At 44.1% G+C, this 12,738-nt stretch overlaps 1 protein-coding gene across 1 annotated transcript in view; it reads left to right on the top strand.

Moving 5' to 3' along the window:
* glg1a (golgi glycoprotein 1a) overlaps positions 1 to 9,762 on the top strand; it is a 35,059-nt gene extending 25,297 nt beyond the window's left edge. Inside the window, exons 16-25 of the mRNA XM_040132692.1 lie at positions 1,176 to 1,293; positions 2,394 to 2,486; positions 3,552 to 3,689; positions 3,927 to 4,050; positions 4,135 to 4,277; positions 4,710 to 4,811; positions 6,160 to 6,267; positions 6,691 to 6,811; positions 7,931 to 8,037; positions 9,133 to 9,762. Of these exons, the coding sequence (XP_039988626.1) occupies positions 1,176 to 1,293; positions 2,394 to 2,486; positions 3,552 to 3,689; positions 3,927 to 4,050; positions 4,135 to 4,277; positions 4,710 to 4,811; positions 6,160 to 6,267; positions 6,691 to 6,811; positions 7,931 to 8,037; positions 9,133 to 9,300 (1,222 nt within the window). The 3' untranslated portion in view covers positions 9,301 to 9,762. The remainder of the gene's footprint in view (positions 1 to 1,175; positions 1,294 to 2,393; positions 2,487 to 3,551; positions 3,690 to 3,926; positions 4,051 to 4,134; positions 4,278 to 4,709; positions 4,812 to 6,159; positions 6,268 to 6,690; positions 6,812 to 7,930; positions 8,038 to 9,132) is intronic.
* Positions 9,763 to 12,738: the final 2,976 nt, after the last annotated feature.

The following is a 12,738-nucleotide window of genomic DNA, read 5'->3' as shown; positions in this document are numbered from 1 at the left end:
CGTGACAAGTCGAGTCAATTCAATTTTTCTTAATATAGAGCCAAATCATAACAGGTTATCTCAGGACATTTTGAATATAGAGCAGGTCTAGACCGTAATCTTTATAATATTATTTACAGAGACCCGACATTCCCCCACGAGCAAGCACTTGGCAACAGTGGCAAGAAAAAACTCCCTTTCGTCCTGTGTCCAATGCAGTTAGATCATTTTTAACCTTCATCAGTTCTGTCTCTGCTCTATGACGCACTCTGAATCCTGACAGAAAATCCTCAACGAAATATTATGTAGAAAGTCACACAACTGGTTGGCAACAGCTTTCTCAAGGATCTTAGAGAGAACAGGAAGGTTAGATGTGGGTCTACAGTTGGCTAAAACATCTGGATCAAGAGTAGGCTTTTTAAGAAGAGGTTTAATTACAGCTGTTTTAGATAGCCTGTTAATAAAGACAAGCTGATTCTATCTAGTAAAGAGGTGCTAACTAAGGGTAAAACTTGCTTAAGCAGCCTAGTTGGGATGGGGTCTAAGAGACAGGTTGATGATGAAGACGTTATTGAAGTTAGTATACATCAGGTTGCACAGCTGTTTCTAAGGTGCCTGTGTTTGAAGATAAATCGGTGCCGTTTGAGGGCAAGAGGTGGTGAATTTTGTCTCTAATATCGTTAAGAAACTCATGAAACCGTCACTACGGAGAGCCATAGAACTACATGTATCAACAGAGCTGCGACTCTGTCAGCCTGGCTACGGTGCTGGAAAGAAACCGAGAGTTGTTTTTATTTTCCTCTATTAAAGACAAGTAATTGGCTGCTATATGTTTTAAACTGGGCTTAATCTGCACAGTGTCTGCCCGGCTTAACCTTTTGCTTTTTCCCCTAACCTTATCCCCTGGACTGGAAAGACGTCTAAAAGGATTAAAATGGAAAAATCTGACAGGGAAAAGTTGCTCTGGTTGAACAGCTCACAGCTCATAGATGTATAAAACCTGTGATGACGGGTGGTTTGTTCTTACAGGGTCACAAGGCAAAATGGTTGGGAGCCACATTTCTATTGCTGTTTATTCCACAACTGATCCACAAACGGACCCTCCCATCTTTGGCGAGGAGTAAAACCAATCCCAGCAAGTTGTTAGAAATATATTTCGCTGCGGGTGAATGACCTCATGTCTTCCTGTCGTTCAGGGTGGACGTAGTGATCTGCCTCAGCACCACGGTGAGGAACGACACGCTGCAGGAGGCCAAGGAGCAGCGAGTGTCTGTCAAATGTCGTAAACAGCTGCGGGTGGAGGAGGTGGAGATGGTACGTTCGCTGACACATTTGTCACAGTCAGTCAGTCAGCGCTCCGGTGTATCGTCTGATGTGACGCTTCCAAGGCGCCTCACTGTCAGTCAGAGACGTGGCTGCCCAGAGACTAAACAGCAGCACAGAGGCAACGTCCAACCACAATAAATGTCATTCTGAACATCAGACAACAGTCCACCGTGTTATTTAAAGAAAATGACCATTTTATAATTAAAAGAGGAAATCTTAAAACCGTTGGTGAACACATGAACGTTACAGGCATATGTGATAGTTGATACTTCGGTCTTTACACTACATTTTGGAAACTGGCTGCAGGAATTTGTCACTGTCCCCTGAAAACCATGTATTTACAAATGTGGGGATTTTAAATGTAGAGAAACTGAAGGATTAACTGTAAATTATACCGGCTGAGAATATTCTCCTCCTTATGTTATATGAAGTATTTAAAAACTCATTGCACTATCTGATAAATGTATTCTCATAAAGCTGAAAACAGGGAGGTTTTTCATTAACTCATGAAAAGTAGCCATTTCGGAGATGCATGGTTTTAGCAGGAAAGCAACTAGCTCAGCTGCTGATGTTGGGTGATAAGACCACTTCATCTCAAAGTGTTGAGGTCAGGGCTCTAAAGGGAAGCAGTGAGAAATACCAGCTTCATGCCGCAGCAGTACATGAATAACATTTTTTATGGGCAGAATACTCATCTAGACTCGTAAGCCCAAGGATGTTCAAACACCCAGAGAAAATGCTCCTTATCAACACGCACTGCATTTAGGAAACAAAACAAGTCAGTAGTGACCGGAAAGTGGTTTGGTAGTCAAGCTGTTACTTAAAAAGAAAAACCATTGAGTGGTATTAATGTTGTGGCTGATGGGTGTATTTTCCTACATCAGGCAGGATTTGAGGAGTTTAGTGGATTTGATGTTGTGCTTCTTGTCCACCAGTCAAACATTAGTAAAACCTCAGTAGAGCTCCTGGAGTAACTTTCTGCATTTCTGACTGTGTTTTTCTCCCCTGCACAGATGAAGGTTTCTCTGTTTTCTTCGTGTCTGTGTTTTCTGTAAATCTACTAAATCCTTTTTTTTAAATCTCTGCAGTCAGAGGACATCCGCCTGGAGCCGGAGCTTTACGACTCCTGCAAGCAGGACATCACCAGATTGTGTCAGAACGTGGCTTACGGCAACGCACAGGTCAGAAGCTACACATGCAGACGCACACACTTCTGCTGGTTTACTTTACAAAGACGCAAATTTCACTTTTACAGAAGTTATCAATCCTCAACACCGGTGTGTGTGTGTGTGTGTGTGTGTGTGTGTGTGTTTGGAGGGGGGGGCAGGAAAAAATGCAGAGTATGTCTTAAACAAAAAAAGTTTTAGAAATGCCTTTCCTCTGCTGTCAGCTTCCAGTTTTGTTCAGAGAGTACTGTAGGTGTGAACCCAGTGTCACAGCTTAATGTGATATTAGCTGTAGTGAAAAATTGTGCTCAGCTCAAGAGATTAAATGCTGAAAAACAACAAAAAGACCGGGAACAGTGGACGACACTTGTCGGTGTCTCTGTCTTGCAGGTGGCAGCTTTTTTTTTTTTTTTTTAAACCTGTAGGAATCACCTTTACTATAAACGCAGAGGAAATTTGGTGGAAATGCAGGCATTAACACACAGGTCACAGGCACACCCTGATCAAATGAACAGAAAAAGTCAAAAGTAAAGGATATAAAAGCAATAAATATACAGTGTATATGAAAATAAAATAATGGAAAAACAGGATCAGCTCAGTGTCATGCCATCGTTTCAAGTGAGCCACCCGGAGAGACCATCTGTACTGAGGAAAAATACTGTAACACACAGATTTGTCAGACTCAGTGGTCATTACTAAAACCATAAAATTAAAAGAGCTATAAGAGAAAAGTAAATTATTTTCCCTACTGACTTTGTCCTTTATTAAAAGGAACCAAAGTAACCGGGGAGCTTGATATAAAGGTCTGAGGACCGAAACATTGTTAATAAAGTGAGTACGTGTGATCAACAGTGTGTAATAAACACAGTTAAGACTTTTTTGCAAATAAGACTTTATTATGTGCAAGAACTTGGTTTTAACTTTGATACTGAAAATAAAACGTGAACATTTCAGAGCCTGCTCTCGCTTCAACAACTCTTTGCTTTTTTTTTCTGACTTGATCGCTCCGGTTTTTGACGTATGTCCTGTATCGCATACATTTCAAGTGATTCACTAACAACCAAGTCTGTCTCTCCGTAGGTTATCGAGTGTCTGAAGGAGAACAAGCGGAAGTTGACTTCGCGCTGCCACCAGCGGATCTTCAAGCTGCAGGAGGTGGAGATGGTTGATCCTGAACTGGACTACCAGCTGATGAGAGTCTGCAAGCACATGATCAGGGTAGGTCCAGTAGGACCAGCATCACATGCTCAGGAAAGGGCCTCTTGAAACTTTTCACCAGAGTACGATGCAAAAATGGTTCGCTTTTCATTGGTAGATGTAGTTGCCGTCAGGCTGTAATGCTAGCAGTTATCCCAAAAGTAAGTGTGTTTGGGTCTTAATTTTCCGGCTGCATTGGCGTATTATGTTTGTTTTTTATGAGGGACCTGCATGTAACAGAAGTTTTGCGTGTTTCAGCGGTTCTGTACGGATTCGGAGGGGAAGAACGTTCTTCAGTGTCTGAAACAGAACAAGAACAGCGAGCTGATGGATCCCAAATGCAAACAGATGATCACTAAGAGACAGATCACTCAGAACACAGGTACGCAAACTCACGCACGTCTGGTCTCTCAACATCATCAGGACCACAAGTACGACTCCTGACATTGTGTGTGTGTGTCTCCAGACTACAGGCTGAACCCGGTGCTAAGGAAAGCCTGCAAAGCCGACATCCCGAAGTTCTGTCAGTCCATTCTGAACAAGGCGACAGCAGACAGCGAGCTGGAGGGTCAGGTCATCTCCTGCCTCAAACTCAAATACGCCGACCAGGTCAGAATCACAGCTCTCTCTAAACGCCACACACATTAGGACTGTCGGGCGGATGATGAATGTGACTCGGGTGGGACGAGCTGGGCCGAGCCTGTTCCAGTCTCGGTCAGTTGGTGTTGAACGACAGCTGATGAAATCATAGTGTTTGATGCGTGAATATTCTAGTCTTCAGTCTTCAGATCCAGTCGCTGCCGGTTGTCGCCCTAATGATCTTTTCAAACATGTTTGATGTTTGAAGCTAACAGCACAGTCACAAATTATAGAGTATGTAAAGTATAGCACCACAGATTTGCGGGTTTATGCTTTATATATAAAATATCAAACCTATCTGAATATTAGTCCCAAGAATCTGCAATTAGATCTTCACGTTATTATTTAGAACATTTTAAAAATTCATGCGTGTATTTGTTTTTTTGTTTTTTTTTGTGGCAGCGTTTGTCTTCAGACTGTGAGGATCAGATCCAGGTCATCCTGCAGGAGTCGGCGCTGGACTACAGGCTGGACCCTCAGCTGCAGCTCCATTGCACAGAGGAGGTTCCCACATTTCTGCTTTCATACAGACAGACACACACACGCTCTGAAACCACACTGTGAATTATGAATATAAGTTCCTGTAACTTAAAAAACAAAATTGAGCAGCTGCAAAAAATGTTTCCTTCAGCGGAAAAGTGGAAAAGGAAAAACTGAGTCCATGTCACAGTTTCATCCTTAATTCATTTTAAAGCTGACCTTTCTCAGTAGTGCTCCAAAGTCATTGAACGGGTGACATCTATTAGCTCGCGTCTTGCATCATTTCCTGTTACTACAGAACAAAGTTACATTAAACTCTTGTATACTAACTGCCCAAATGTTGCGCTGTCAACATCTGGATCGTAGTGGATACTCTCAAAAAATATCGATTATATTAAGGCATAGCAGGACAGTGACAGTGAGAAACTGGAGTAACCCCACCCTAATCGTCTGACATTTGTTCTGGTTAGGCTGTCTGGCCAGGAGCAGACAATAAGAAGGTTTTTATTGGCTGAAGAAAGGAACTACTGCACACGCTTTATTCGGCGTTTAGGTGAAACCCGCCGCTTGTGATTGGCTAAAATCTTCTGGCTGAATTTAGAGGAAGAAATGTTACTGTGTAAACTTCCATCAAATCTCTAGTTTCGTTACCTTTGAAGAACTCAAACGTCCCGTGAAGAGCTGAAAAAAGTCGTAGCAGGTAATAACAAGTCCACATATGCCGTCTCCAGTGTCCACAGCCAACGTGACGGAGTTGTCTATATATTGTCGCAGTCTGGGGATGTGATTTAAAAGGTAACACTCAAGATGGGCGCATAAATCAAAATGTTTGACTTCAGTTTTAGTATCGTACCCAAGGAAATCTGGTTCGCAGCCAGGCACTAAACACAGATCAAACGGGTAAAATTCACAAAATCATGAAAGTAACATGAAATATAAAAATATACAACCATCAAGAATAGAAAAATCTATTAAATAAATATAAATTTATATAAAAATAAAGGCTTTCAGTTCGGCTCCTTCATGCACGCTAATGCCCCGCGGTGCTGCTGGTCCTACTTTTCATTTTGTCAGACATCAAAAGATGCTGAGTTAAAGCAGACTAATATTAATGAAGCTTGAGAAGTGGGAATTGATGCCACCAATATGCAAATCTTCACAAGATGTGATCCGGGCCACAGAACAAAGATTTTAAAAAAGCTGACGGGAACGCTTAACAACTGCTGAAAAGTCCGTATTTGACAATTTCTCAGTGTGAAATAATTTTAATAAACGACCCACAGGAGCTCATGATGATCTGATCAGCTTTGTTTACAGTGAGCAGGTTATTGATCGTGTGTGTGTGTGTGTGTGTGTGTGTGTGTGCGCGTAGATCTCCAGGCTGTGTCCGGAGGAGGCCGCAGCTCAGGAGCAGACGGGGCAGGTGGAGGAGTGTCTGAAGGTCAACCTGCTGAAGATCAAACAGGAAGGATGTAAGAAGGTAAACAAACCCACGGTTGCCTTCACTGACCCCTGAGGGGAACGTAAACCCCAGCTACATGACGTAGAGCCAGCACAGGCACCGATTTATTACCGATTTATTCCTTTTTCTGGCATGAGACAAAACTTGTGGTTTATGTGGAAAAAGAGAACCTATTTTACAGGATCCTGTTCAACTCTGGATTTTTTATTATTAACCATGAGCCATTTTTTTCTAATATATGAAACCTTCCTCTTCTTTTACTCTTCCTCCCTTTTCACTTCATTCTCTCCATTCCCTTCTCCACCTCTCCTTCATCCTCCCTTTTTTCTTGCCACATCCTCCTTTTCCTGCTGTTTCGTCTTTCGCCTCTGTCAAAATTTGTTTTTCCTCCTCACTGTCTTCCTCCCTCCTTCACCCCTCCTCCTCCTCCTCCACCTGCAGGAGGTGTTGAACATGCTGAAGGAAAGTAAGGCAGACATCTTTGTTGACCCCGTCCTTCACACAGCCTGCGCTCTGGACATCAAGCACCACTGTGCTGCCATCCCGCCTGGCAGGGGGCGCCGTGAGTCCACAAACAAGCAAACACCTCAGCTGTGACTTAGCCACGAAAATCAAAAGTCCCCATCTTTATTATCTCCATTGGCTTGTTCCTTGCGATTGTGTTGTAAAGTGAAATGTTAATCATATCAGTCAGAAGAGTTAAGATAGCAAACAGTTTGGTCTCCATGGTAAAAGCATCTTTCCTGTATTAAAGTAAGAGCAAAATAACTCAAAGTTTTTAATTTTGGGAGTCGAGACAAACCTTTTAAAAGTAGTTTAGACCCTCAAAATTCACACGGTATCAATCTTATAAATTGTACTGACTCAAAGGGATAGGACCAGTTTTTTTTAAAATTATTATTCCGTAGAAACTAAGAACAATAAAAAGAAGTGAGTAAAATATTTTTCTTTCTCACATTTACTTAGATTTGTAGGTCAGGAATTTACCACAGGGAAAAAACATTTCCCGATGCAAAATTACATCACAAATGTCAAATCTGTCAAACGTTATGTCAGGCTCAGTCTCGTTTTTTAGTTAACCAACAGGTTTGTCACAAGTTTCTTTAAAGATTTATTTTGGGGTCCGTTTTGCTTTCATTTGGTTCAAAGATTCAATTTATTCATCCATGAAAACAGGGAAATTACAGCCTAACCGATCAACACTGATTACCCAAACACAGGAAATAAATATCTACAAAATAAAACCTAGGGTAAAAACATAAACATAAAACTAAATTCCATAATAAAACGGTTACAAACATCCAAATAACAGTATAAAAGCAGGCTATGTCCTCCACACAAAGTTCTGGTTATACTGCTGTATACCATGTCCCATACTGCCTTACTTGATTTGATCAGTGAAAATGGAGATACAGACAGGAAGTGCAAGGGGAGAGAGGGAAAACCGGCAACCTTGTGGTTATGGGGTATGCATCCTAACCGCTCGCCTACCAGACGTCCCCACAAGTTTAGTAACATCAGCATCGGTGTTAAAACTAAAATACATTAAATTATGTTAAAAAAAAAGGGACGAAATAGCTTCTAACCATCGACTTTAAATCATCTGACCTCAAACAATGCAGCTACAAATCATCACGAGATTACAAGTGAATGAGTGTAACGTTCTGTTTGTCTTCCCCAGAGATGTCGTGTCTTATGGAGGCGCTGCAGGACAAACGCGTTCGTCTGCAGCCAGAGTGCAAGAAGAGGCTTCAGGATCGCATCGACATGTGGAGCTACGCCGCCAAGGTACATGAACCCGAGCCTCCTCAGGCTGTCGGCGAAAGCCTCCAAACACTGAAAACACCGCTGGTGGTGGTGTGACAGGAGAGAGGAGGGGGCACACTGAGCTCTTCACTGCACTGAAACAGACAGACAGGAGCTCTGCTGTTTAGTTTCCTCAGGCCCTGGAGGCTACTGTTTGTGACCCTTCTGCTGTAACAGTATGTTATCCTGCAGCAGGAAAAGGGTTTTTTGTTTTTCCCCAGCCCTCGAAAAGTTCTCTGTAAGTGTAAGGTTCTATTAACGTTGAGGAACAAATTGTGTGCCCTTTTTATTTATTATTAATGGAATGAGCTGCCTAAAACCCTGTTTGAAATTTATGTGATGAGTTGCTTTTATTTTGGAATTGGTTGAGTTGACAGAATGAGCTCCAGAAAATCTGTTGAAAGGAGCTTTTCTTTTGAAATTGGTTTAAGAGAGACATTATTTTCACATAGTTTCAAAGTGATGGAATAAGCTCAGTACAATTTGGTTAAAATAAGGCTTTTATTTTAAAACTGCTGGCGTGAACAAATGTGTGTTTACGTGGGCTTTTATTTTGTAATGGATTGAATGTGCTGCATAAAATCTGCTTAAAGGGGCTTTTCTTTTGAAACCGGCTTTTGCAGAGCTGCATAAAATTGGTTTTAAAGGGGCTTTTAGTTTCCACAGCACTAAACCATCAGTGCAACAGGCCACTTTCTTTCTCCCTGACCTCAACTCAACACTTCCTCCAGAATTTCTACTTTACAGGTCTTAATGTCTCCCCTTAATAACTAGGCTTTTAATGTGAAAAACATCGGGCAGCCTGCCAAAGAAGAAACGACTGGAATTAATACGATGAGAACATTATTAAAATATTCTGTTTAACGAGCAAAGCTGAGAGCAGCAGAGTGGTTCTGATGAATTAGAGCTGCGGAAATGTCGTCCTACTGAATTTACCATGTGAACTGTTGTGGTTGGCTACAGGTGATTCCCTCCCTGTTTTAATTTACCAGGCCTTTATTGAATGATGGTGTCAATTTGAATACTTTACTTTATATATGGGAATACATAATCTGTTTTGTCCTTACTTCCTGGCAGGTGGCTCCCGCCGAGGGTTTCTCGGACCTGGCCAAGCAGGTGCTGACGTCACCGTCCAAGAACTACATCCTGACTGTGATTGGCGCAGGTGTGGCGCTGCTCTTCCTGATGGGGCTGCTCTGCGGCCGATTCACCAAACGCATCACTCAGGAGCTGAAGGACAGGTAGACCACGCCCACGCCGGGGTCAGGACACGCCCACGGGAGAAGCGACCACCGCTGAAATAGACTTCCCCCTCCCCCCCGACAACCACATAAACTCCACCGGCCTCTCCAGTTCGCCGATCGATTCTTCTCGCCGTGTTTTCATTTGTAATCGCTTCTTCCTGCTTCCTCTTACGTTTCTGGAGTGACATTTACTCAGAGTCCCGCCAGTGAAAGTGGGCGTGATCAGTGACTCACCTGCGCTGCTTCTACATGAGCCCCGCCCACTCTCCAGGAGGCCATGCGAACCTTCACTTCTTCTTCTTCTTCTTCTGATGCTTTTTTCCCTCTGATTCTTCTTTTCCGGAGCTTGGTTACAGAGTGCCGAGTCCGCCGGCAGATTTACTTGCGCTCTCCTGGCGTTGATGCAGTATTACGCTGCTTTTTTTTGTTTTGTTTTGGTTTGTTTTCCCTCCCACCTTTGCTGTGGTGGGCGTTGGGGTGGGTGAAGAGGGGGAGGGTGGGGGTAGTGGGGTTTGTAAGGATACGGGGTCAAAGGTCAAAATTTAGGGGCAAGGGAGTTGAATGAAATATCATATAGAGTGTAAATGTGTAGAAAGTTGGATGGGAAATGCTCACGTATAGAGCAGTTTAATGACTCCAGTATTTTAATGACTAGAGTGTGTGTGTGTGTGTGTGTGTGTGTGTGTGTGTGTGTGTGTGTGTGTGTGTGAGAGAGTGTGTGAGAGTGAGTGATCAAACTGTCTTTCTACCACCATTTTCTTCTGGTTTGTCCTCCTGCTTAAAAGGTTTTTGGGGCTCGTTTGGCTCCGGGTAAACTTTTTTTTTTTTTTTTTTTTTGCTGACGTGTTAGTTTTATTGCCATGGGACTGCCAGGCGGGCGGTGCCAACCAGCCAGCCCTCCACCAAGCCACAGATGAGATAAAGAAAGGAGGGGGGAAACACATCACAAACACTCCCAGCCGGCTCGCTCAGAGCTCTTCCTGCAACGGGAATTATTTGTTTTCATTTCACTTTTTACTATTGCAACGGCAGACCTGGCAACTTCACCTCTCCTTTAATGCAGTCTATTTTTTTTTTTTTTTCTTTTTTCCCAGCCTAACATGTGCCATAAACGCACCTGCTGCTCCCAGTTTAGCCGATGTCACCGTTCCAGCAGCCGGCTGGGACGTTTGTTTGGTGTCACCCTCACCCTCTCCTAGCACTGTGGTGGGTCTCCATAATGCCACAGAATCAGTACCGATCCCAGTCTGAACCTGATCTAGGTGGAGCAGACATACTGGGCAAACTGGCTTGTCTGCCCCCCCACCCCCCACCCCCCAGTCATGAACTTGCAGAGTGGCTGTCAGTATCACGCTGGTTGGTACGGAAAAGCTGAGAGCAATGCAGGAAAAAAACAGAATAAAGAAATTAAAAAAAGATTCTAGATTATTAGAGAGATGTGAACATTTTTGTGTAAAGATGATACTGGAATCATTGCACATTTTTCGTTCTTTTTTTTTTATATCTATAAATATATATATATTGTTTTGTCATAGCCTTATTTATTTGTTTACTAATGGACAAAGTTTTGTTTTTGTTTTTTTTTGTTTTTTTTGTTTTTTCTATGATTTGAATGTTCTCTTGTTGCCTTTTCTCCAGGAGGGAGGAAGGAGGGAGGAGGCGACGCGGCGGCGGTTCGGCGTCCTCCGGGCATCGACCTGCTCCAGCAGCCGGCTGATTCTCCGTGCAGGGCGGCGAAGTCCGAGTTCGGCTCCGGTCATGTAAACGACAGCAGCACATTAGAAATGATCAAACACCGTGTCCAGGGTCCAGGGTCCCGACCGACTCTGCCGATTAGTGACGCTCCACATTCTCCGAGAGAGAAATGGAAAAATCGTGTGGTGTTTGAGTCGCGGCATCGATGTCTTTGACGTGATTACGCTTTGGGGATGACCACTGCTGCTTTCATACACTATTAAAACTGATGAGTGATGTGGGTATGAGGACCAAACCGGAAGTTCACGTCACGTAGCTACAGTTGTCGTAAAGGTTCAGAAAACGGTTTCATTGAACTGTAACAAACGTATGGTTGTATCAAGCGCGCCTTGACGCCTGTCCTGTCCGGTTCGGCTCGGCTCGGCTCGGCTCATCTGGGCCGGTGTGAAAGCCCTCAGTTGAAATCTGGTGCGGACTAAACGGCCCGGCTAAGACCACCTGAAAAGGTGCAAAGTCTGCGGTTTGTGACGTTACAGCGAGGCAGACCAACCGCAGGATGGTCTGATATTAGAGTTGTGACTTCAGCATTAATGCTGGATGATTAATTGTCATGATCGCGATCACCTGATCCGTGTTTGGAGACCCGCAGGTTAACGCCGGAGGAAGAGGGCGGTCGCGGTTTCGGTTCTGACCGTATGCCACAGAGCCACGGCGTGGTCGAGCTTTTTGGTCTCGGTGTAAAGACGAGGTCTCGGTGCGTCTGAGCAACTGTAGAAATACTCTCCTCCCCCGGCGCGAGCCAATCACGTGTACGTGACGTGTACTATACTGAGCGAGGACATACTGTAAACTACGTACCGTGCAGTTAGCCTGTCCTGTTTCTTTTCTCTGTTGAAGCTCGGTGTGGTGAGCGCTGCCCTCCCTGCTTGAAAACCGGACGTTCTGGTTCGTTGAACTGCCTTTTGCTTTTCTTTTTTTCTTTCCCATCCGACGTCAGTTTTATCAAAGCGTGCCTACTCGCCGTCCCGCCGAGGGATCCCGCTGTACAGAACATCCCGGGAACCCCCGCAGCACCCGGCATGCGGGCGTGTTGGAGCACGCGTCGGCGTGTGATGGACGACGCGTCCGCTTGCGCGCGTGGCCCGCGGATATCGGAGCGCGAGTGTCTGCGGGATGCCGTGTGATCTCTGGTCGGTTCCTCGCGGCTCTCGCCGTCCCGAGCGACGACGACGAGAACGTTGGATTTTAAGTTTGTGATGATAAAGATCTTTTTGTAAACGATGTTTTGTGTGTGAATACGTGGGGCTCCCGATCACCCTGTCCGTTTTTCTTTTGGTTTCTATTTGTTGTTCTGTACAGATGAAAATTGGACAGTTTGTTAATAATAATAAAGTCTGCAAGGTTTCTATTCCGCCGTCAGGTCTGTGTGTTTCATAAGCACCTTTAAAGCACAAGGCTGTTTGTTCTACAGTTTTCCTGTAGTGAAGAAATCCCATGAAAAGACCCAAACCAACAGTCAATGCATCCACGAGCAAGTACTGATATATCCACTGAGCTTTATTATTGTCCAAAAACTATTAAAAACGTTATTATTTTGACTCAGTCCGGCGCACACGCGGTCCTGCTGCCCCAAATGCTCACCAGAGCACCAGAGGTGGATCAAGCCGCTGCTGAAGATGGTCCCAGAGAAATGCACTCTTTCCTCGCCTTTGGTGAGAAGCTACAGTGAGCAGCTGTTGACTGA

The sequence above is a fragment of the Xiphias gladius genome, chromosome 8, assembly GCF_016859285.1.
Source record: "Xiphias gladius isolate SHS-SW01 ecotype Sanya breed wild chromosome 8, ASM1685928v1, whole genome shotgun sequence".
NCBI lineage: Eukaryota > Metazoa > Chordata > Actinopteri > Istiophoriformes > Xiphiidae > Xiphias > Xiphias gladius.
Note: the sequence above shows the minus strand (reverse complement) of the source record. Positions and strands in the feature narration are given on the sequence as shown.